This window comes from Vigna umbellata, chromosome 10 (assembly GCF_029865625.1).
Source record: "Vigna umbellata cultivar VRB3 chromosome 10, Vumbellata_1.0, whole genome shotgun sequence".
NCBI classification, from domain to species: Eukaryota; Viridiplantae; Streptophyta; class Magnoliopsida; order Fabales; family Fabaceae; genus Vigna; species Vigna umbellata.
In genome coordinates this window covers 12,581,441-12,606,252 of record NC_142174.1, presented here as the reverse complement: position 1 = coordinate 12,606,252, position 24,812 = coordinate 12,581,441, and the positions used below count along the sequence as shown (strand labels likewise).

The 24,812-nt window shown below is 29.3% G+C and overlaps 3 protein-coding genes across 4 annotated transcripts; 1 reads left to right on the top strand and 2 right to left on the bottom strand.

The window, feature by feature from the left end:
* Positions 1 to 2,036: 2,036 nt before the first annotated feature.
* Positions 2,037 to 10,783, bottom strand: LOC148191934 (NAD-capped RNA hydrolase DXO1-like). 2 transcript variants are annotated; one of them, XM_088100470.1, is made up of 13 exons: positions 10,390 to 10,783; positions 9,538 to 9,785; positions 9,144 to 9,209; positions 8,953 to 9,031; positions 8,717 to 8,796; positions 8,598 to 8,621; positions 8,263 to 8,387; positions 3,193 to 3,409; positions 3,024 to 3,077; positions 2,873 to 2,919; positions 2,573 to 2,657; positions 2,238 to 2,301; positions 2,037 to 2,153 (listed from the first exon to the last, which is right to left on the bottom strand). In XM_088100470.1, exons 1-13 carry the CDS (start codon positions 10,727 to 10,729, stop codon positions 2,050 to 2,052), a joined length of 1,533 nt encoding a protein of 510 aa, XP_087956596.1. In that variant the 5' UTR covers positions 10,730 to 10,783; the 3' UTR covers positions 2,037 to 2,049. The 2 variants fall into 2 exon arrangements, with proteins under 2 accessions (XP_087956596.1, XP_087956595.1); XM_088100469.1 differs by lacking the exons at positions 2,037 to 2,153; positions 2,238 to 2,301; positions 2,573 to 2,657; ... (1 more) ...; positions 3,024 to 3,077; positions 3,193 to 3,409 and adding exons at positions 6,326 to 6,657; positions 6,740 to 6,803; positions 7,099 to 7,183; ... (1 more) ...; positions 7,542 to 7,595; positions 7,711 to 7,927 and having other exon boundaries at positions 10,390 to 10,778.
* A 3,336-nt stretch (positions 10,784 to 14,119) lies between these two features.
* On the bottom strand, positions 14,120 to 16,299 carry LOC148191933 (calcineurin B-like protein 1). The gene is made up of 8 exons (XM_088100323.1): positions 16,227 to 16,299; positions 15,876 to 15,958; positions 15,337 to 15,396; positions 14,979 to 15,087; positions 14,830 to 14,882; positions 14,637 to 14,717; positions 14,396 to 14,508; positions 14,120 to 14,296 (listed from the first exon to the last, which is right to left on the bottom strand). The coding sequence occupies exons 1-8, from the start codon at positions 16,297 to 16,299 to the stop codon at positions 14,230 to 14,232; spliced, it is 639 nt and encodes a 212-aa protein (XP_087956449.1). The 3' UTR covers positions 14,120 to 14,229.
* A 3,612-nt stretch (positions 16,300 to 19,911) lies between these two features.
* On the top strand, positions 19,912 to 23,216 carry LOC148191932 (serine/threonine-protein kinase SRK2A-like). Its single transcript, XM_088100471.1, has 9 exons — positions 19,912 to 20,183; positions 20,476 to 20,550; positions 20,825 to 20,926; positions 21,004 to 21,057; positions 21,136 to 21,228; positions 21,310 to 21,402; positions 21,521 to 21,625; positions 21,717 to 21,815; positions 22,792 to 23,216. The coding sequence occupies exons 1-9, from the start codon at positions 20,058 to 20,060 to the stop codon at positions 23,059 to 23,061; spliced, it is 1,017 nt and encodes a 338-aa protein (XP_087956597.1). The 5' UTR covers positions 19,912 to 20,057; the 3' UTR covers positions 23,062 to 23,216.
* The last annotated feature ends 1,596 nt before the right edge of the window (positions 23,217 to 24,812 follow it).

Genomic DNA, 24,812 nt, shown 5'->3' with positions numbered 1-24,812 from the left:
AATTTTAAAATAATGCAAAAATTACGAACTAATTTAATTCTTATAAACATTGATATTTGACACTTTTATCTATATTATAATTTTGACATACATGAATGATAATTATATAATTTTATTATTAAAATATAATATTGTTTTTTGGTTTATCTGTATTCGTGCAGGGATCTAAAAACAAACTAGTTGATATTACATAGTTAAATAAATGTATATTAAAATCACTTTCAAAACTTTCAGATTTGTGAGGATTAAAAATCTTGAAGAGAAATTAACAATATAAATATACAGAGAGAGATTAAAGTCCTGAATATGGAAGAACAACATAACTTATCACTTTGAGAAAGAAATTCTAATGAAATTCTGTAACCTGGCATTTCAAAACTTTTATAGCAATTCAGCTGTCATTTCATTAATATGTTTACATCTTTTAAAAAATTCAAACATATTAAATTTTATACCTGTTTTTCTTAATTGATAACAACTAGATTTTTTTTTTTAATTTACTCTCATCATAATTATTTTTTACTAATATTAATTAGAATTTACACTTTTAATAGGACTTTCGAAATTTGGTAAAGTTAAAAAAAAAAATCATACTCAAGATTGATAAAACACTGGCCAATTAACAACAAAATAATAACAACTAACTTTAGAGAAAAAGATAACGGTAGTAATGTTGAATAAAAATATCCGTGCAATCCTCAAATAAATATAACAAAATCAAATATCGTCTATTTTTTTTTTAAAAAACATTTATCAAAACAATAGTTAGTTCATATTTGTTTCTTGGTCAATATTGACCACTAAATAACCCTAATTTACATGGTTTTAAAATAATCCAAACAATTTCAATTATATTAATAAAAGTCTTACAAATATCAGCAAAGAATGGAATTATAAGCATGGCTTGATTAAAAAAGCTCTGGCTGATATTGTTGGGAAATATAAAACCAATTTAGATAGATTAGAAAAATAAATTTAATCGACATTTTGGAAAACAAAATTGTCAGTATCTCAGTTAAAATAAACTACAACTAAAACCATGAGCATAGTAAAAAACTAATAATCAATAAGAGAAATAAATGAGTATAAACTAGTTTTCAAATTTGATTTAAAAAAAATAAAATTATCTAATTGAACTAAAGGTACTGCTTATAAAATTTTAAAGGGTTAAATATGTTTTTAGTCCCTAAACTATTGGTCGTTTCTGGTTTTCGTCCCTCTTTCAAAATAAGGTACAAATTTGGTCCTCATTTTTTCGAAACTCTAGTTTTAGCCCTCGAAACTTTGGTTTTAGTTCTCGAAAAGAATGATGACCAAATTGTACCTTATTTTGAAAGAGGGACGAAAACCAGAAATGGCCAATAGTTTAGGGATTAAAAACATATTTAATCCAATTTTAAAATTTGAAGTTCTTTTAGGAATTACTTAGCTAAACGCTATATTTTGTCGTCATAAAACACTAAATTTTCTATAAATATTCCTCAATCAAACTCTAAATGGTGCATAAATCTGTCTTCTTGATGGAAACCTACGTCGCCTCTATGTCCATTCCGTAAAAGTAGATCTGGAAGAATATTAGATTCAGCTGAGTGGCAATAATGGCCATTTCTTCTTAGATTTTCAAAATTTCAACATGTATTTTCACAAAATTTTATATTCCAAAATATATAATGTAAAATACAATTTTTTTATATTTCAGATAGTATATTTCTAAATACAAAATAAAAATATATTTTAAGTTATATAATTCAGATTATATTTGTATGCTGAATTATACAAATGTACGTTGTCTATGCAGTTCGCGTTCTCCAATATCTAGCTCTTAAAAGTAAACTTCAAGCGAACGTTTTTTGCTATAAGTTTAGAAAATGGAAGAGTACAAAGCTGGGAACAATAAAATGAAAAACTATAATCCAACTAAGCAAGGTCAAACACAATATTTCAGCAAAATTCTATAAAGTTGTGAATGCAATTGTCAGCACTCAGAGGGTAACCCTATATACTAAGAAGGTTCGTGAAATGATCAAAGTTGCTAAGCTCTTAAAATTTTCACAACAGCTCCAAATGACTAGTAATTACATCTGGGCAGGACTGGGCCCGCAGAAGCTCCAGACGGTTGAAAGGTCGAGCAAACTTCAAAATGTAATCTTCACCTGAAAACCAAAAATACACATGAAATAAAAGCAGTTGGCCATTACTTCAACAAAACAAAAACAGAGAGCACGTATACTATTCACCTTCTTTTACTGTTCCATAGAGCCAGCCTAATACCTCATCTGCAAAAGCCAAGCAGACTCCTCCCTGCCAACAGATTTTATTAATTATGATGAAAAGGAAAGTGAATACACTTCAGAACTTACAGATATAAATGATTTAATCCTCCTTAATTAGCTATGCAACGATTAATTGCACGTATAAGAATGTACTTTCACCATTGATGTGAGAGAAGGAAAAAACAACTGGAGCGCTCTCCATGACCGACAGGGTGTTCTTACTGCAGTTTTAATTAACTAACGATGCAGTATCAAGCCACATAAAATATTAGCCCCCTTGCATCCTATAGCAGTTATACCTGCCAGTAGTTCTTCATTTCTACTCTCTGAGTTATATCTTTGGTTCCAATTCTTTCTGTCCGAACAAGACGACCTGCATCGTCCCTGTACCACATTTAAAATAAACAATATAAACACACTAATGTAGAAAACACTAGCAGTATGAGTTTTCAGTTGTCATGCATGCAAGATGTAAGAACAAAACGTTAAAATAAGCAGAAATCAATCTCTCCAAACCTAGTTGAATTGAGTAACTTTCCCACACAATGTTGGAGAAAATCAAAGATTTTATAATGGTATGAAGCAGAAACAACAGTTACCTAAATCCTATGACAATATATGGAACACCTGCCAGAAATGACTGAATCTGCAAGCACAAACAGAGTCTTGTGGAATATATCATAAAAATTGAAAATGGAACACGTGGAGATGAAAAACTAATGAATTGGTTTCAAAATATAGGAAATGTACCCAAAACTTCAACAGTTTTTTTCTCTCGAATCTTTCCTCAGTATGATAATTCAACTGGATCATAAAAATGACATTCCCATATTATTAAGCAAAGAGAAATGTTTTATTAGAAAAGAAAAATAAGAGCTAAAATTGAAATATAACACAAGACAGCCAGAACTCTATGAACCTCACAACTAGTCTTTAACTCCACATAGAATCTCTTTCCGTCATTAGTCGAATCACAGCAATCAATCTCAGCACCCATTAAGATGCGATGAGCTCCTAATTTTGTCTTAATCACAGAACAGAATTCAACATTGGCATCAACATGATGTATCCCTTCTCCGTCTGCTCTTGTAGGATCTTCAGTGGCGAGGCTTTCAAAACAATATCCTACATAACATCTAATTGCCAAACGCATTAAGTCTAAGGCTTATCCCAATAAATCAAAGCGAAAGTGGGGGAGAAAATTTTTTAATTTGTATACTAGTTAAAGCTAGAGCAGTAGAAAGCAACAAATCATATTTTTTACAATATAAGGCATTATTAACAAAATTCTTTTCGTTTTCCCTAACATCTACTCTTTTTTAAGCACCTGTTAAGAAAAATGTGAACCACATAAATAATAACACTTTTCAATTCATTGAGGTTACTTTTCGTTGAACTTTGACAACCTTTAAATAGGTGTAAACAGGGTCTTGGAACAAGTACATAACGAACGCCTGTGCTGTCTTCCAGAATTCGTCCTCCTCAAGCAAGGTTTTGAGCCAAAAAGAAGACGAAGTTAGGGAGCTAATAAGGATGATTAGAGGGAGCTCATGAGACGTTGCTGTCTTGGAATAAGACACGACTGTTCAAATATTTTGACAGTATAACCTTTTAAATTCTCAAATTGATTTTACACAAAGTAGACCAAAACCCTTCAAATTCTTTACTTTTAGACTCCCATGCAATTCAGTTTCTTTATTTTCAGAGTGTCATGCAATTCATTTTAGTAAAAGTTTATTCACTTAGAAAATTATACATTATCATTACCTTTCTAAGAAAACTTTTTTAGCAAGAGTTTGTCATGTGGTCATTCATTCATTGTGTCCTGTAATGGGACACCTTCTATCAAATTTATAAATCATACATTACTTAATTCTTAATATAAAATCTAAAAAAGAATATCATACTAGGTTTAGATTTATTTTATGATGGTCCTAGAGAAAGTATTTTGTTTCATTTTTCAAAACAACTCTAACTCTTCTGGAATGTGTTTAGGTCATGGATAGGATGTATGTTATCACTTTCTCTGTGATTTAATTTGATTCAATTCAATGCAATTGTCACTTAATTATAACAACATTACGACACCGTGGCTAGTGTTGCAGGAAGCTAGAGTTTTGAGGTTAAGTTTTAAGGAGAGGGATGCAATTTTAAATTTTGAGACTCAAACAATGATTTCCTGTTTCGATTCATTTCTATTCCTTCCAAATAATTTTCTTTTCTAGATTTAATGATTTTCTTTTGGGCAAGATATTTTTCATTCTTGAAGGTATTTTCTTTTTATCATAATAATCATAAAACATAAATAAATAAAAAAATTTAAAATTATATTATTTTGCTAAATTGAAGTAGATCATGCCTTTCCTCTTTAAATAAAATTAGATAATAAAAACACCAAGTCTAATGATAAACAATTTTCGCTAAAAGAAGTTTTGAAAAAGAAAAAAAAGTCACATTATATCTCACACGGATATTAAGACTGAATTAGGGTAAAATGGTGTTTTTATTCATTAGATTCGATAATAAGGGTGGCCTAGTTTCTACCTAATAGGAATATTTAAGCAAAGTATGAAAACATTTTTGAAACAATGTTTCACAAAAAGGAAGATTCTTTTTTGGGTATTATATGGTGAAAAAGGTAAAACTTTCATGTGGTGAATACTCAACTCTTGTGAGATACAAGAGAATGATTGATTTAAATGTAGCTTTGAGTGAGACTGCATACTTATTACTTCCTAATGGGAAAACAACACATTATAGATTTTGCATTCCAATCTTGATAAATTAGGAATCAACTTGGAACAGCACTCAAGGTAGTCTTCGTGCTAAACTCCTGATAGAAACAAAATTGATTGTATGGGATTAGACATCCATAATGAATAAACTATGCTTTAGAGAATTTGATAGAACATTGAGGGACATTATGAAAAATATCGATGATTCAAACAAAGATAAACATTTTTGAGGTAAAGTGATTGTTTTAGAAGATTTTAATAAATTTTACCGTGGTAAAAAAATGAGCTAAATATGATGTCATCAAATCAATAATAAACTATTATGAGTTATAGAAATATTGCAAAGTCGTCAAACTTTCTAAGAACATGAAATTAAATGCTGTCACAGACCAAACTACAACAGATATCAAAGAATTTACTAATTGGATATTAAAAATTGGAGATGGAAATATGAATTTAAATGAAAGTAATGAAGGCATTCTTGAAATACAAACAAATCTTCTAATTCAAATTAGTGAATCATCTTTACTATCACTAGTCCAATTTTTCTATCCTGAATTTGTGAAATACAAACAAATCTTCCAATTCAAATCAGTGAATCAACTTTACTATCATTAGTCCAATTTTTCTATCTGAATTTGTGATGAATATGGTGTCTCTAAATTTTTTTATTAATGGAACAATTCTATGTCTAATGATTTAATCTGTAGAGTAGGTTAATGATTCAATGTTGTCTTTGATAAATGACAAGAAAATTACTTATTTAAGTTCAGACACACATTGCCAATAAGTTGAGGACCAACAAATTCAAGCTGGGTGGTTTACATTAGAATTCTTGAATGATATCAAATGTTTAGGATATCAAATCATCGATCGATGTTGCAAGAATGTGTTCCAATTATGTTTCTAAGAAACATTAATAAAGCAAAAGGTCTTTCTAATTACACAAGGTTGCAAGTTAATCACTTAGTCAAAATGTGATTTCTGCTACCGTGATTCAAAACTTAGTGTTTTCCAATAAAAGGAGATTTGGAAGAATTTAAATTCAGCTGAGTGGCAATAATGACCATTTCTTCTTAGATTTTCATAATTTCAACCTGTTTTTTCAAAAAAAATTATATTCCAAAATACAAAATAAAAATAAATATTTTAAGTTATATAATTCAGAATATATTTGTATGCTGAATTATATATTTGTATGCTGAATTATATAAACGTGTTGTCTATGTAGTTAGTGTTTTCTAATGTTAGCTCTTAAAAGAAAACTTAAGCGGACGTTTTTTTCCGACAAGTTTAGAAAACGGAAGAGCACAAAGCTGAGAACAGTAAAATGAAAAACTATATTCTAACTAAGCAAGGCCATACACAATATTTCAGCAAAATTCTATAAAATTGTGAATGCAATTGTCAGCACTCACAGAGGGTAACCCTATATACTAAAAAGGTTCGTGAAATGATCAAAGTTGCCGGGAAAACACCAGAGTTGATTCCCCTTACTTCGCGTACCGGATTGTTTAAAAGATAACAGCTAAGGTCTCAAAATTTTCACAACAGCTCCAAATGACTTGCAATTACATCTGGGCAGGACTGGGCTTGCAGAAGCTCCAGACGGTTGAAAGGTGGAGCAAATTGCAAAATGTAATCTTCATCTGAAACAAAAATACACACGAAATAAAAGCAATCGGTCACTACTTCAACAAAATAAAAACAGAGAGCGCGTATACTACTCACCTTCTTTTACTGTTCCATAGAGCCAGCATAATACCTCATCTGCAAAAGCCAAGCAGACTCCTCCCTGCCAACAGATTTTGTTAATTATCATGAAAAGCAAAGTGATCACACTTCAGAACTTACAGACATAAATGTGATTTTATCCTCCTAAGATGATATTGAACGATCCTTAATTAGCTATGCAACGATTAATTGCACTTATAAGTATGTACTTTTTATCATTGATGTGAGAGAAGGAAATAACATCTGGAGCGTTCTCCATGACCCACAGGGTGTGCTTACTGCAGTTTTAATTAACTAATGATGCAGTATCAAGCCACATAAAAGATTAGCCACCTTTCACCCTACAGCAGTTATACCTGCCAGTAGTTCTTCATTTTTACTCTCTGAGTTATATCTTTGGTTCTAAGTCTTTCTGTCCGAACAAGACGACCTGCATCGTCCCTGTAACACAGTGAAAATAAACAATATAAACACACTAAAGTAGAAACCAGTAGCAGTATGAGTTTTCAGTTGTCATGCATGCCAGATGTAAGAACAGAACGTTAAAATGAGCAGAAATCAATGTCTCCAAACCTAGTTGAATTGAGTAACTTTCCCACACCATGTTGAAGAAAATCAAAGATTTTGTAATGATATGAAGCAGAAACAACAGTTACCTAAATCCTATGACAATATATGGAACACCCGCCAGAAATGACTGGATCTGCAAGCACAAACAGACATAAAAATTGAAAAGGGAACACATGGAGATGAAAAACAAATGATAATTCAACTGGATCATAAAATATAGGAAATTTACCCAAAACTTCAACAGTTTTTCTCTCTCAAATCTTTCCTCAGTATGATAATTCAACTGGATCATAAAAATGACAGTCTCATATTATTAAGCCAACATAAATGTGTTATTAGAAAAGAAAAATAAGAGCCAAAATTGAAATATAACACAAGACAGCCAGAACTATATGAACCTCACAACTAGTCTTCAACTCCACATAGAATCTCTTTCCGTCATTAGTTGAATCACAGCAATCCATCTCAGCACCCATTAAGATGCGGTGAGCTCCTAATTTTGTCTTAATCACAGAACAGAATTCAACATTGGCATCAACATGATGTATCCCTTCTCCATCTGCTCTTCTAGGATCTTCAGTGGCGAGGCTCTCAAAACAATATCCTACATAACATCTAATTTCCAAACTCATTAAGTTTAAGGCTTATCTCAATAAAATCAAAAAAAAAAAATGGGGGATAAAATTTTTAATTTGAATATTAGTTAAAGCTTGAGCAGTAGAAAGCAACACATCATATTTTTTTACAATATATGGCATTATTTACAATATAAGGCATTATTAGCAAAATTCTTTTCATTTTCCCTAACATCTACTCTTTTTTGTTATATTGATTACTGCTCTTTAGCACAGTCAACATACCCAAATAATCTGCCTTGATTGCCGCTCTGTTGATTATATCAAATATTTACAGATCCAAGAATCAAGAAATTCAAAGGTAGGTGAGCCTACCTCCTACGATCTAAATCACTTTGCGGTCTTTCTGGTAGCTTATGCACATCAAGATAGACAACCCCATTCCTTTTGTGCACTCCCATTTCCCAAGGCTCATGACGGATATAAGCTGTTGCCAGTATCTGCTGGGACAAAAGTAATTGGTTAATATGCGGCAATCACAGTACCACAACCAGAATTTGTGTCTGACTTCGTGAGCTTGAGAAAACCCAAGGCGATACCAAAAAAATGTTCAACTAAGGTTATCACGAATTGGGTTAGAGTTTTCTAAAAATCAAAGATCAGAGAAGATTCTGACCAAACAGCAAACAAATTCAAAATGTATAAATTACCTTGTTAAGATTGTTACGGAATGTCTGCAAAGATAAAACAAGAGTGATGCCCAATGATCAGAAATTAGTTTAGTAATACAAAAATGTTTTCAAAATATAGGTCATAATACATATCTTACCACAAAATGAATGTTTTGAAGAGGAATATTTTTGTCTCTAATGCAAGCAAGAAGATCACCAAAGCCCTCCGAGCCTATGTCTGCTTTACAAATTAACAGAACAAAAGTATTGGTAACATAAATAGTGGTGTACAACTGGACATTGTTTCTCGTGCACAAATCGTCCAAGTAGTAGCATTCCATAATCCAACTAAATTCACAAACCAGAAGATTAGATTAATAGACAGATCACGTGCCTTTTTTGGGAATGAATGTATCATAACCTTCATTCAAATCAGCTCCAACATCCTCAGTAATATGGCGCTTAAAAAGTCTCTAAATAAACAGGAAAAAGAAATCACTTAAATGAGCATAATACCATGACAAAGTATTGTAAAGAGAACGAAACAAAAAGCAATAAATTAATTGAAGATATCAAACAGCTCACCAAACTACGGTCATCGAAGTGTACTTCTCCGCCTTCTACACGACTATAGCAGGCAACTTCACAAGGCTACCAGAATAATCAAGAAATCATAATGCCGTAATCAGAACAATAAATCAAAAAAGGCAATTTATAACATAACACTAAACCGATGAGTCAAGAAACCACCACAGGTAAAAAAACAGTAGCTTCAATGTTTAAATCAGAGTAATTTGTTTCTAAAATACAACCAATAATTTATTTTCCTTGACTCACCAGTTTAAACATAATAAGTAAAGTTTAATATTGACACATAAAATTCTATCTTCGTGGTAATTTCTCAAATTCTCAAAGCAAATTGAACAATCAATTGCTTGATGTAGCAGCAGTTAAATATAGGAAAATAGGATTCCCCTACCTCCTGAAAAGCAATGCACTTTCTTGACAGAGTTTCTTCACTTTTTGAAAGCTTCAACTCAGAGACAAAGCGCTCATCATGGCGACCATTCTGAAACCTATTTCCGTATCCAAAATTCTGCCTCTGAGGATAAGGTCCAGGTCGAGGAAGAAGGCCAGCCCCTCTATCATTTTGATACCCTTGCTGCCAACGACCACGGCCAAACCCCCCTCTACCCTGGTTATTTGCATTGCGGGTGGCAGGCAATACTGCCAGAGAAAATCACATCTTGCCATAAAACGAATTAAGAAATAAAATCAACAATGATATTTTTTTTTTTTTTAATTCATCAACATTTTTAACTTCTGCAGAAAAACAGAAGCACCATTATGGAACGAATACCTAAAATTCCTGGCAACAAGCAATCAAACCTTTTTATATTAAGTAGGGCTGACTAGAAAGTCAAACCACAAACAATGATTTATAGTGAATCATTTCAGATTTACACACAAACATTAACCTCTAAATCATCCCTAATGATTTCGCTCATAATTTTTCTCGGTCTCCCTCAACCTCTAGTAATAGGATTGTCCTACGCCTCATTCACTCTATGTTTTTCTACTCCTTTTCTCTATACGTGCCCGAACCACATAAGCTACCCAAATTTTCACTATAATAGATTCTTTTACAAGTAATACATGCTATGTTTTTTCCTATCAGGTATAGTAATTCATGATCGCATATCATGATTCGTTCACACGGAGCAACAAGACTAGCACTCACTAATTAATTATCCAATCCATAAATCACGAAAAAGTAGCAAAACAATTGTTCAGCGCATGCTTCAACCGAAAAGAGAGAAAGAGAATTTACCAGGAATAGGATAAGGACTTTTGGCGAGGGTTTTACAGTAATCTTCGTTATCGGAGTCGAACAGATCTTTGTCTTCATAGTCGTGAGGGTGATCGTCTCCGTCCTTAGTGCTGTCTACGACGTCTCCATTCTCCTCGTCATCTTCGGCTCCGCTGCTGCCGCTGCCGCTGGCGGAGGAGGAGTCCGCGGCGCCCTCGCTGGATTTCGAGGAAGAGGCCGAAGACGACGAGGCTGAGGAAGAGGAAGCGGCGGTGGAGGAGGAAGTGGAAGCGGGGGAGGAGTGGGACCCATTGTCATTGTCGGAATCTTCGCCGAATAGGTCCTTCTCCGTGAAATCCATTGAGCACGCTTTTCGCGTTTCAGTGGGATGCAATGCTCATCAAGCATTCTTCATTTCTAGTTTTTCTCTCTTTTATTTGGGCCACAGCTTACAACTCCGTCGCAGTAATTGCTTTTTGCACCCATCATCTTAAAATTACAAATTGCCCCTTTGGTTTTTTTAATTATAAAATTTGAAAACATATTCCAGAATGTATTTTCTTATCCATAAATATATTACATCTCTGAGTTACATTCCTAAAATGTATCTTCTAAATTCTAAAAGTTTATTTTAAACTATATAATCTAAATTATATTTTTAAATCTATAAATATTCTGAATTATACAACTAAAAATATGCATATAAAATTTAGAATATGATTGTTAATTTTAGGATTAAATATGTTTTTTTTAATTTAAGTAAAAATTGTAAGTAATTATTTTTTAAAATTTTTGATTAATTTAATCTTTAAGACTTAGTTATTTAATTTTTTAATTAAATTATTAAATTATTAAATTTATTTGATGTTTCAAATATATTTTTGAATTTATATTAAAAAAATTATATTTCAAACATCAAATAAACTTATTAAAATTTGGTTACATATTTATAAAATTAAAAAACTAAATTGGATAACTTTTTTAAAAATGAACTAGTTTTAATTTTACTTAAAATTAAAAAAAAAATATTTAATCCTTAATTTTATATAATTTAGAATAAAATTTTTAATTTGAAATTTGAAATTCTTAAAAAATAATTTGCGTTATTAAAATATGCATAAAAGTAATTATGAAAGTGAAAAAAGCAATTTCCTATCCAATATTTACACAGGGACAATTGAGAATTATCAATAAAATAAAACCAGTAATAATTGGTTATGAAATTATTCAATCAGAATTTGTGGTGCATGTAATTTTATAAGAGTTGGGATGAATGACATATTTGGTAGTTTTCTTCTCTACTGTAGATTTTTGTTTTTGAGTAATTAAGTTTGTTTGAGTTCAAACACTTGTTCAACAAATTAAACAGCATTCCATCAATAGTGAATTATAATATCCACATAATCTAAGAGGATTTTAATGAAACTAATAGTTTTAAATTTTTAACTGATGTATGGTTACTTAAATTGATCACTTTTATAACTTTGAAATGTTTATTTATCTATTTAATTATTATTTTCGAAATTTAACATTAATTAAAAATTTATAACTCATGATCTTAATCTTAGAGTAATTTTATATTATATGTATTTAATTGATTATGATGTAAAAACAGAAAAAAGGTGTAATATAAAAAGTATGTACGGGAAGAATCGTCTCATTTCTTTTACAAAACATAGAAAGTCTATTAATTATGTCACTGAAAACCAGTTCAACAAAAACGTTGGCTTTCAAACTTTACAAACTAAGAAGAAGGTAAAGATATACACTTAAATTCAATTGACCTGAAATAAAAAAACAGAGTGCTTATTAATAATGTGAAATTAAAAAAAAAACGACATTGAGAAATTCCATAATTATTTCAAAAGGTTGAGATAATAAAATTTATTTCATATTTTTATATCATAAATACTTTAATAGATACTAAATAGTTTCTTATTAAAAAAAACTACATTATATAATGGATGATAGAAACGGACAGAGTATAACTTATTTTAAATAAAATAATTTAAAAAAATCATAAGATACCTTTATTATAAACTATATAAAAACATTAGAAAACTACAATGTAATGTTTAAGTCAGTATTTTGGTTATTATTATCGTTATCTGTTCATGTTTATAATAAGACATAATTACCATACAAATCAGAACATACATAACAAGTGTACTATAACTTATATAACATTTAAAGCAAGTGAAACACAAAATATATAATTTTATCATTACCTCATTAAAGTATAATATTAGAATTTTTTTCTTATTAAAAGTTCATAAACTCCATATATAAATTTAATAAACGAATTATATAATTGTATATTAAAATTATATTTGTTCAAATAAAATACACATGTTAAAAGTTTCTTCTTACTTGATCGAAATCTTTTAGATAAGTAAGATCATCACGTGTATAGAAACACTTTTACAAGTTAGATATGTATTAAATAATAAATGCAATAATAATTAATAAATATGATATCTTTAAAAATGTTCTTTTTATAGTATTTCAAATGAATTCTTTTTCTGAATAAATACAAACTGCGGTCAAACCTGATACAGGTGACTCTAAGATATTTTTATCATTTACTACACCCTTATTTATATTTAATGTATCTTATTATCATAAATGAAATTAGAATAACTTTTACAGATATTCAAGAAAAAATCGTGTACAAATATGTCATTTTTTCACTGTGTTTTCGTGATATAATTAAAGTTATAAGTACAAATTTAAATATAAAATTATATATTACAACTATTTCAATAATTACCACTCACATTTATTAGTTTACAATGCTTAATCGACCTTCAATAGTAAAAACAAGGTATACCATATAAAATACAATTATATATGAATTATAATTGAAAATACCATTAAAATCATATCATATTGTTTAATGGAAATATGTTTGCCTAATCAATACAACTAAAAAAAATATAGAATGCATTTTACTGTTATTTGAATAACAAATTGTAAACAATGAAACATATGTTTTTTGAGTAATAATAATATCACTTAGTATTATGTTCTCTTAATTTGTAGAACAAATTGTTACTTGGGTATTTTAGTTCGCCACTCGAACAATAAATACATTTCTTATTTACATAAGACAAAAACTTAAAAGGGAAGAAAGAGTGAAATATAGATTATTCCAAAATATATTTAAAGCACGAAGAAAAAGAAAATAAAAGGAAATCAATTCCTAAAAATAATTATAAAAAGTAAGAAAAAAAGTTACCTGGTGAAATGAATAAAACAACGTAATAATATTATTAATTTTTTTTATATAATTTTAAAACTACAGTCAACATAATATCACCTTTTGATTTTAAATCATCAGGTTGAGAATTATACTATCATTGAATAAGATATTTGGTGAAATCGGTCTTGTGTCCAATACATTAAAACAACAAAAAGCAAAATCTGAACAATTAGATAAAACTAGCCAAAAATTGTTTCAAAATGGGTAGTGATTTTCCTTAAAAATATATTTTTCAAAATGTATTTTGCTTTTATCATAAAAGTAAAGTGTTTATTGTAAAAATCAATAAATTTACCAGTTTTCGACAGCCAGTGAATTTTATCTTTTTGTCAGCATTTTTTTATATTTTCCTGTCTTAACTTCATTTTTCCACTTTTTTTTGGCATGCAACCAGTTTAAATAAAATAAAATTTGGTGTTAATTAGAAATATATTTTCTATATATATATTTTATTATTGATTGCAATTTATTGAAAATAATATAAAAAATTAGAGTAGTCTAAATTCATTATTTTGAGAGAGACAAAAAGAAAACAACAACCAAAATAAGTAAGTTAAAGTCAACGCACTACTAAGTAATTATTGAACCACAATAAGCCCTCATTCTGCAATTTCATCCTCCACCTTTGAATGAAACACAAAACTTGGAAAAGCAGTTGTCACGTCCCTGCATTATTTTCATAATTCACGAATTAAAAAATAATAATTACAATTTTTAAACAAAAGTGATTGAATTTTTTTTAATAAAAAAGTTATTTCAACATACCTCAAGTAGGGTAACGTCATAACTTTCAACAATGAAGGGTTTTCATAAACGAAGTTTTTCCACTCATATTTGTCTATTTTCCCATCTTGATTAGGATCAGCATCCATGAAAGTCTGCTCATAAAAATAAAATGTCAGAACATTTTAATTTTTTTAATTTTGACATAGGTAATGAAAGATTAAGAGGGTATTAATAAAAGTAATACGAAAGCTTAAGCGTTTTTAACAAACGTTAAACTCACCTTGTTAATAATTGTTTCTATCGTTTCCTCTGACAACTTAATTTCCGCTTCACATAGAAGTGCATTTATCATTTGCTTGACCTGCCAAAAATCATAGCATAGATAAATTATGTATATAATTAAGAACATTTAGATTGAAATTAATTTCATTTATATAAAGAATGCATGGCAGAAAATGATTAGCATCTTATACCTCATGACGCTCTATGAATCCTGTGTTATCTAAATCGTACAGCTTAAACGAAACTGCAAGAAAACTCACAGGAAAAATTATATCAGTTGCTTTAAGGATAAACCAAAAGATTAAGATTAATTAAACAGGTTTTGATTCAACTTATTTACAGTCTATTTTGACTTCCATTGGTGCAGATGGGTGAAAAACATTGAGTGCTCTGACGAAATCACCAAAGTCAATCGCTCCTTTCTTTTTGACATCAAACAAATCAAAGATCTGCATGTTGAAAAAATTGTTAAGAGAAGTAATTATAAGTTATCCATTTAATTAAATGAATCTAATAGTAATTAGAAGGATTAGCTATTATGAGTTCTGAATTATAGTACAAAAGATTTTCCAAAAATAAAATAAAATTACACTACTTGTATTACAAAACATTTATTTAAAGATATGTGGTGAATTTGCAAACAATATTAACTATAATGGAACAAATATTTAAAAAAGAAAACAAATATTGTAAAGTACCCGACTCGTAAAGAGGTTTTCCTTCTTCTTATTATTAAAAATTGCCAGTTGAAATTCCTCCTGCAAAAGAATACTTATTCTCATTGTCAGACCAACTATAATGTAACAAATATATATATATATATATATATATATATATATATATATATATATATATATATATATATATATATATGTATGTATATATATATATATGTATGTATATATATATATGTATGTATATATTGAGTTATTAATTAAGATGTAAAGTATGTTTTGTATATTGAATTTCTTTTAAAGTGTGTCAGTTAAGAAAGATAGAATCAAATAATTCCCTTTAATAGGTTATTTTGGAAAATAGTGTCATTATTAAAGAAAATATTCAAACATAGTAACACACAGTTATTGGGTTAATATTAAACTTTAAGTTTAACTCAATCACACAAAACCAACTTATAGAATGAGGTTTGCATCCACTTATAAATTATGAATTGACCTTATCTTTAGTTAATGTAAGACTTCTAACATGTTATAAAAAAAATAGAAATTTTATGTGTTACCTTGCTTATCAGCCCATCATCGGTGACTGACCTGCTAATGTTCTTAAACAGCTCATATAGTGCTTCAACATCACTTACACTAACTGAGAAACCAAAAATTAACAAATAAGTTAAATCTATAAGAGTGTCTATATATATGTGTGTGAAATATAGGTTAAACAATTGAAAAAAAAATGCATCTCACGGTCACTTTATTTTGTTTTGATCTACATGACATGTGCAGTAACAACATCAATTTATTTTCCCATAAATAAGGTTTGGTTTTGTCTTGATAACAATCAAATAACAATGTTACAATTGTGGAAGAATCATAATTTTGTAATATTGATCATTAGAAAAAAAAAAACTTACAAGCTGTCTCTGACGCAAGAGCAAACGGATCTTCCATGGGAATCTCCCTAACTTTGGAGTGAAAACAACCCATTTATGAAGGGAATATTATAAGCAACTGAACACGTACTAGAGTATGTGTTCGAGCATTAGTTGAATATGTTGCTAAAACATCTTGAAATTTCCAATTGCAAACCCAGATTCAAACATCACAAGAAGAAAATAGTCAATAATAAATCAACATTATTACGTCAATTAACATTGTATGGAGCAGATCAAAATAGATTAAGCATCACATGATATTTGATCACACAAAAACATGGCTGAGTGTACGTTATAAACGACAATTTCTGAATTGTTTGTTAAAAAAAGAAAAACATTGCAGGAAAAAAAGATGATTTTGAGCATTGACTTATCAAGACAACATGGACATTTACGAGAAAGTATGAACGATCAATCACTAACATGTTATAGGTTTCTCGTTCTGGAAAAAAAAACGCGCAGATGTAACAAACTCATAAAAACAACAATTTCACAGATTTGATCAATAATATTGTATAAATTAAGCATTCCATAACCAGAATCGTATCGCTAACTCATACATCAAACAAGGAAACACATGCTAATTTATATAAAACCCAGTAAACAGATGATGCAATTGTCAAACGGAAACAAAATAAGATCCGTTAAATTTTGAGACATTCTCGTCATGCACGCACAAAAACCTAATACCAATGAACGTGAAACCCTAAGCAAAACATAATAATCTCGATAAAACATTTCATGTGTCATGAAAGAACACGAATTTTGGGACATAGTGTCGTGCAAGAATGACATGGGAGAAAAGACTCACCAGCTTGAAAACTTGGCCACCAAAATTGGCGTTTGATGTTTTAACTAAATATGTGGCCATTGGTACAATATTACTAATAGAATATAAAGAGAAGAAAGTGAAATCTAAGAGTAGATTTATAGAAGGGGTGTTGGTGCCATTATTGTCCTCAACCTAAGTAAGGTTGGCAATGGCCAACCAAAACCATTTAAGACAAATCATAACCAATTACATAATCTTAAAAACAAACTAGACAACTATACAATAACTTACCACATTAATTGTAAAATCCAACAACAAAATTCATATTTCATTATTTAAAAGCAGTGTAAGAAATGTGTCTGTATTCAGTTCTATTATTATATATGATAATAAAAAAATATTTTTTATCATAATTTTTGAATGAATAAGATAATTTTTATAATTTTATTATAAATAATTTTGTTTATTGAAAGTAGTTAATTAAATTTAAAAAATAATTATAAATTTAAAACTTAAGATAATGAAAAAGAATTATATTAAAACAAGTAAAATGAGTAAGAAAATGTGTCCACGTAAAAAAACAGTTATGAAATGGTTATATATAAATCAATCATCTTTATTAATAGGCAAGTTGTTAGACTTACTTCTTAAATTAAGATTTTTTTTAAATCATAAATTTAATTTTTAACTATCCTATTTAGGAATAAAGTTGGGTCTATTAAGAAGGAAGTTCACTAGAGAGACACAATATCAATGAGATCTATTTCTAATCATATAAAAGATTGACATAACTTTTTACTCAAAAGTTTAAAGTAATGTATTAATCGGCATAATAGTGTTTTATTTTTTAATTTTTATCGAACGTGAGACTTAGACTTATACTTGAATTTTCAAACAATAATTTTCACAATTCTCGTGCTTTGTATACTTTTATGCAAAAATTTTCGTATTTTTATACTTTATTGGTATACATAATTTATTTCTTTGCTATGTGGTATGGTAGAGTGTTACTAAATATATATTAATATTACTTTTTCGTTAATTTCTTGAAATAATTTGTAAAAATAATAACTGTCGGACAAAATGGTGTTTTCAGTTTCCGAACATGTAAAGTATGCGTGCGGTCTTTCTTTTAACTTTTGATAGTAGCTTTTATTTAACCATAAAAATTGATTTTTCATAAATTATTTAGTATTATTCGTAGTACTAAAGTAGCGCCTCTCTTTTTTTCCTCAACACATTCCTATTTAAAAAAAATTAACTAGAAATTGAAGATAATTAAAGAATATGATCCAAAATTATAAATAACTAAAAAAAAATACTAAGACCTTAAATAGTAGTAAGAGAACAAATTTATGTTAACATTAAAAAATTCAAAAACGGAATACCGTGAGCCATGCGTCGAATTAGACGAAGACTGATTCTTCTTTATTTTTCAAAATTCTAATTTGATTTGATGGCTCACCAACCCACCGGTGAGGTGAAGCCTAAGATTTTTTTATATATTAATCTCTTTTGAAGTACTTACCAATAATTATTTTAATATGTTTTCGTACACATGGATTAAAAGGGAATTCTCATTGGAACTATTCTCAAAAAGAGAATTAAATTATCTGAGATATTTTTTCGGAGTTTAAATGAATTCAAATATATATATGTGTGTGTTTGTTTAATATTTATACTCTTTTTATTCGTGATGGATGTGAAAAAACCAACTGTTATAACTGGAGTTGCTTTGTGGGTCGTTCAGATAAACACGTTACAACAAATTTAACGGCGGAGATGAATCTATTTATGGTGTGTTCGCATTGACTTTAAAATAAAATAAAATAAAAACGTCAATGTTATGAAAAAATAATAAGTAGAAGAAAGCTTAATCAGGTGGGACCCAGTGCCGCGGGAACGTTATTCTCCAAATTTCAAAGCGAAAGCAACCTTATCATGCCCTCCATTCCAGCGTACGCACGCTTAAATATATTCTTTTTCTTTATTTTATATTTTAACATTATTCTTTTTTTCTCTCTTTACAAATTAAGAAAAATATCGTATTCGCTTCAATTATTATAGTTTTTTTTTCTGACTTGAAAAGATTCATAAAATAAAATTAAAGATTAATTTTTAGAATACTAAGATACCTTTTAAAAGAACAATGCAAATTTTTATATTAACAATACATAACAATTAAGTTGTTCAGTTTGTTTACAAATTTGGTAACCCATTAATTTTAAATTAAAGTCTTTAACCTATGCACTTAATGTTTAAAATGTTATGTTAATATAACTTGATAAACCTTACAGGATTATGTTTCACACCTAATTTATATTTCTCTCATCTATATTTTTTATCCGACAACCCATTCTCATTTTCTTTTGGGTATGGCTCATACTACCGTCTACACTTAAAAATCTTCTTTTTTTTTGGTTTTTTCTCACGACATGTATGTTGGTTGGATTGGAGTGATCATCATTATCAGTTACCAATGATTAACAAATTTTGGTATGTAATGAATCCCCCTATCTTCTTGTCCATCTATTTATGTAACAATCACATATAAATGCCACTCCTTGTCTTTGGTGTGAACGAGGATGTCGTAATGGACAGTTAGCTTGCTAGCAGCGACTAATTTCTTTGGAGTAAACTTTACTTTTGCCTCTTGAATATGTCCTTGTCTTTTACACTGTTTTGATCAAACCTCAGCACCGTACTTGGTACTCAGAACTAAGAATTTATACCTAAAAATAATGAACATAAATTGCTTTTACAGTTGAAGAACGAGTAAAGACGGTGAGTTCTTTTTATTGAGTTTTAACTATTTTCCGCTTACCTGCCTCCATTGATTTGCACATGCTTCTTTCCCTGTTGCCTTTCGATTTTATTTAGTCTTCTTTGTTTTCCTTGTGTAACTGTTTATTATATTTGGCCTCATTGGACTTTTAATGTAGGGTGATAAAGAGTATATAAAGCCATATCCATTTCCTTATTTGGGTTTTCTATTGTGAAAAGGTTTGGTCTGATTTGAGGCTTTGGTGAGAGTGGATATGGAAGAAGAACGATACGAGACTCTGAAGGAGCTTGGTTCGGGGAACTTTGGAGTGGCAAGGTTGGCCAAAGACAAGAAGACAGGGGAACTTGTTGCTATCAAATACATAGAAAGAGGAAAAAAGGTCATGAAATTTTATCAAACATTTGATGATTCAGTTTTTCCTTGAGGAATCTCAATTTGACTTATTCAGATTTCTCTTCTGCTTTGCATTCTGCCTTGACGCTTTTCGGATCTCATTGTGTCAGAAAGATATTTATCAATTTTGTTCATGACCACTGTTTCAAAATAACTAGCTCATCTCACCTTATCCTCCTTATCCTTGGATCAACCTCACATTTTTTGTTTTCTGAATTTTTTTCCCAAATTCGTTCTCATCTTACATTCCTCTGAGTAAGTTATGTTTGCCGTTTCAGATTGATGCGAATGTCCAAAGGGAGATAGTAAACCACCGATCTCTAAGGCATCCGAATATTATTAGGTTCAAAGAGGTAAGAGTTTGTTTCCGTTCTCAAGCTGTTCCTTGAGTAGGATTTTTTTTTAAAGTTATGTGATAGTTGTAAGAATGTTTTGCTCTTACAGCTTTCATACAAACACAGCTTCTACTTCTGCTTCAGACTTGACTTTAGAATATAAACAAAACAAAACTGTGTAGTTCATTGATGTTATTGGCTCATAAAGAAATGCAGGTGTAACTCATTATAGAATCTATTGAGAGCTCTCTGAAGTTGTATACTCATTCTGGAAGTCAGATTTTTTCTGCAGGTATTTCTGACCCATACTCATTTAGCTATTGTCTTGGAGTATGCTGCTGGAGGTGAACTCTTCGAGAGGATATGCAATGCTGGTCGATTGAGTGAAGATGAGGTTGATCACTTGGTTGTGTGTGTGTAGTGTCCTCTGTAAGTACAAGTGATGGTTTTGATGAATTCCCTTTATCGCAGGCAAGATTTTTCTTCCAGCAACTGATATCTGGAGTTAGCTATTGTCATTCCATGGTATGTAGGCATTCAGAAAATTTTGATGTTGTCCATTTAAAGCCTTTGTGTAATATCATATCATGTATCCTGCTGCAGCAAATATGTCATAGAGATCTGAAATTGGAAAACACTCTACTTGACGGAAATCCAGCTCCTAGACTTAAAATTTGTGACTTTGGTTTCTCCAAGGTCTGTAACATCTCACCAAAGTGAACCTTTTTCATATATTTGTCTGTTGAATTCCCTAATCAATTTAATATTCAAATGCAGTCTGCTTTGCTGCACTCTCAGCCTAAGTCAACGGTTGGAACTCCTGCATACATTGCTCCAGAAGTTTTGTCACGAAAGGAATATGATGGAAAGGTATTGTGAAATTCGCTTAATAGTTTTGCAAAGTGAAGCTTGCTGTATCACATCAAGTTAACAGTTCATGACAATGTGAAAACATGCTTAATTCGGTCTCAAATTGGGAATTCTGTAGATTGCAGATGTTTGGTCGTGTGGTGTGACTCTTTATGTGATGTTAGTTGGAGCATACCCATTTGAAGATCCAGAAGATCCTAAGAATTTCAGAAAGAGTATTGGGGTGAACTCTTACTTGACTTAAAAGAGATCCTTTATGATTAATACCTTTGATCTATAGCAGCAAGATTAAACTCTGATTCTCTCGTTGGCAGAGAATTATGAGTGTTCAATACGCCATACCCGACTATGTTCGTGTTTCTAAGGAGTGCAGACATCTTATCTCTTCTATTTTTGTTGCTAATCCTGCCAAGGTACGTAACTATCATTAGTACTGTCATATATACAAAACTACAAATGATTATGTGCAGACAGAGGCTAAATACTTGTAATTAGAATGATTAAGTATTCCTAAACATCATATGTCTATAGTTTAGTGTTGAAGATTCAAATGTAACGTATCACATTAAGTAGAAATAAAAAAAGAGATACTTAGGAATATTTATACTGAATGGGAAGTGTATTAATATGAAAGGAACTCACTTGTAAGACAGATTGTTGAGAATCCAAGTAAGTTTAACTCTTTGTTCACTTGAATGGGTTTGGGGGAGAGTTATTGAGTGGATTTTGAGAGGATTTGAAAATAATTTTTTTTGTTATTTATTTGAGTGAATTTTGAGGTAAGTGAAAGTGGATTTGGAAGCAACGTTTGTAAGAATTAGTGTAAGATTTGATTGATGTGACAGATTAAAAAATTTACTTCTAAATCCACTCTCATCTACTTCCAAATCCATGCAAATAAACAACAAAAAAAATTATCTTCAAATCCTCTCAAATCCATTCAATTCCTCTCTCCCAAATGCATTCAAGTGAACAAAGCCTAAGTCTCATTTTTTATAGAAATGAAAAAGTTAAGCAACATAAAATAGAAAACTCATAAATTTATTGTCTTAAAGTTTTAAATTAAAAATAATATGAATCTTTTATGTTGGTTGGGTTGAGATCTTACTGGTGGTGTTGTGTTTGTTGAGTCTCTTTCCTTGAAAGACCCATCATTTAGTTTGTCTTAAGTTTTTAACACTTTACTACATTCCATAATGTACTTGACTAAATTCATACTTAAATTTATAATTGTCATGAAAACATGTTTGCAAGTTATCAATATATGGTTGATATAAAACATTTCTCCATTTTGTTTGTGACTAATCTTTTTCATGTGTGTTCAAGTGATTTGATTTGTAATAATTGAAGTGTATTAATGATTTGTATTATTTTCATCCTTGTTGAAAGAGGATCACCATGTCGGAGATAAAACAACACCTTTGGTTTAGGAAGAACTTGCCGAGGGAGATAATCGAGGCTGAAAGAAGGGGTTACGAGGAAACACAAAAGGACCAACCAAGCCAGAGTGTGGAAGAAATAATGCAGATCATAGAAGAAGCAAGGACAAAAATTCACACTCTTGAGCAAACTTCGACAGGATCGTCGAACGTTGTACATGTTGATGAGGCTAACGAGGAAGTTGAAGACCACTTTGCCAAAAATCTAGTCCTTGAGTAATTTATGGTTGAGCATATATATAATTTTTTTTTACCAAATTTACTATGCCTTCTTCGTGTGTGAGGTATATAGGTTGGGTTTGGAACAATTTTATCACTTCCAATAGAAGTTCACACTTTCTTAAAACACCTAATTGAAAAACAAGTTTTGTGTAATGATCTTGTGTTCATATCTACTTATATATTCATTTAATTATCTTATAAACAAATTATTATTTTATAACTAGTGATGATTTATATATTCAAGTAATTAGTAATTTTATTTCAATATATATATATATATATATATATATATATATATATATATATATATATATATATATATATATAAACATGTTATTTCTTATATTACTTAATCACAATAATTTATATAACATAATATGAAGCAAAATATTACATTAATTAATTAAAAGATAAAAGAAGTTATATTAACATTTCTTTCATCTTTACTTTTGTAATTTATTTATAAAACATCCATTCAATATTTTTACTAATTATTTCATATTTATCCAGTTATTTTATACTTCTATTTTATATTTATATCACTATTATTCCTTTTTCGATATTCTATATTGTAAAAAAGTATATATCTTTTTTACATTGAATACTTGATATTATATTATTTTATTTGTTATGATATTTGTTTTTTATAAAAAATTATTTAGTTCATATTTAGAATAATTACTTAAAGGTGTATTCATTTTCTAATAAAAGTGAGAATAAGATAAAAAAAACTTATTTCCATTGAGTATAAAGAGGAATTTATATTTTGAAAATAATGTTGAAAGTCAAATCTACGTCTCTGTCTTATTGTAATTCCTAACAATAATTATTCATAAATGATATTATTAAGGAAGTTATAAGGTCAACTTGTTAGAAATCTAATTATAAGTTAAAAAAACGAAAGATATATAAATATTGAGCATTAAAGTTTTGTGTTGAAGGGTTGCCATGATTTTTTTTTAACAACTCATAACTCATAAATAGTAAATCTTTTTAAACTATGTTACTAAAAAAACTTTCAATAATAATATCAGAATTAATAATTTATCCCAATTTTTGACTCGTATGAAAATAAGTATATCCTATGATAAGACCCAACATTAGTTGAGATAAAAAAAAACGTTAAAATAAATAAAAGAAACAAATATATCTTGTTCTAATAAAAATAGAAGAAAAAACTCAACTCGTATTTGAAAAAAAAAATTGTTAGAAATCCAGTAAAAAAAATTAGTGACATATAAAAAAAATATACATTAAACAAAAAAATAATATCATGATATCTTAAAAAGTTCTTTCACCCTACTATAATTAAACTTTCATCGTAATTTGATTTATATTGTTTTTAGATTTTAATCTATAGGAACTATTGCACCTATATCCATATATAAAATATTTTATAATTTATTATTATTGTATACATTCAAATAGTTAGTTATTTTGTTATTACAATAGATAAAATCCAACGATAATGTCTATTAACTCTAGTATATTTATTAGCAGTACAATCCAAATATATACAACTTAACATTCTAACTCTCGTTAAAATAAGGTCACAAAAACCTATATGATAGGGTGGTTACAAAAAGAAAATACTTTTCAAGTCACTTTCCATATTAATATTTACTTTGTACTAATTCTTTTTCATCTACTATAACTTAGGTGTCACAACGTAATTTGCAAATCTTTCATTTAATGTTGTGTGAGACCCTTATTACAATCTACATCTCAAGTTCAATTCATATACAAAGA

Bases quoted from the DNA above. Each gene is read 5' to 3' on its own strand.
- LOC148191934 (XM_088100470.1), bottom strand. From the start codon at position 10,729: ATGGATTTCACGGAGAAGGACCTATTCGGCGAAGATTCCGACAATGAC. The intron at 8,622-8,716 runs GTAAGATATGTA...TTATCTTTGCAG, and splicing joins TTCAAAACATTCATTTTGTG to ACATTCCGTAACAATCTTAA. The intron at 2,154-2,237 runs GTGAATAGTATA...TTTGGTTTTCAG, and splicing joins CTATGGAACAGTAAAAGAAG to GTGAAGATTACATTTTGAAG.
- LOC148191933 (XM_088100323.1), bottom strand. From the start codon at position 16,299: ATGGGTTGTTTTCACTCCAAAGTTAGGGAGATTCCCATGGAAGATCCG. The intron at 15,397-15,875 runs GTAACACATAAA...ATTCTTTTGCAG, and splicing joins ATGATGGGCTGATAAGCAAG to GAGGAATTTCAACTGGCAAT. The intron at 14,718-14,829 runs GTATAAGATGCT...GATTTTTGGCAG, and splicing joins GATTCATAGAGCGTCATGAG to GTCAAGCAAATGATAAATGC.
- LOC148191932 (XM_088100471.1), top strand. From the start codon at position 20,058: ATGGAAGAAGAACGATACGAGACTCTGAAGGAGCTTGGTTCGGGGAAC. The intron at 21,058-21,135 runs GTATGTAGGCAT...ATCCTGCTGCAG, and splicing joins TTAGCTATTGTCATTCCATG to CAAATATGTCATAGAGATCT. The intron at 21,229-21,309 runs GTCTGTAACATC...ATTCAAATGCAG, and splicing joins GTGACTTTGGTTTCTCCAAG to TCTGCTTTGCTGCACTCTCA.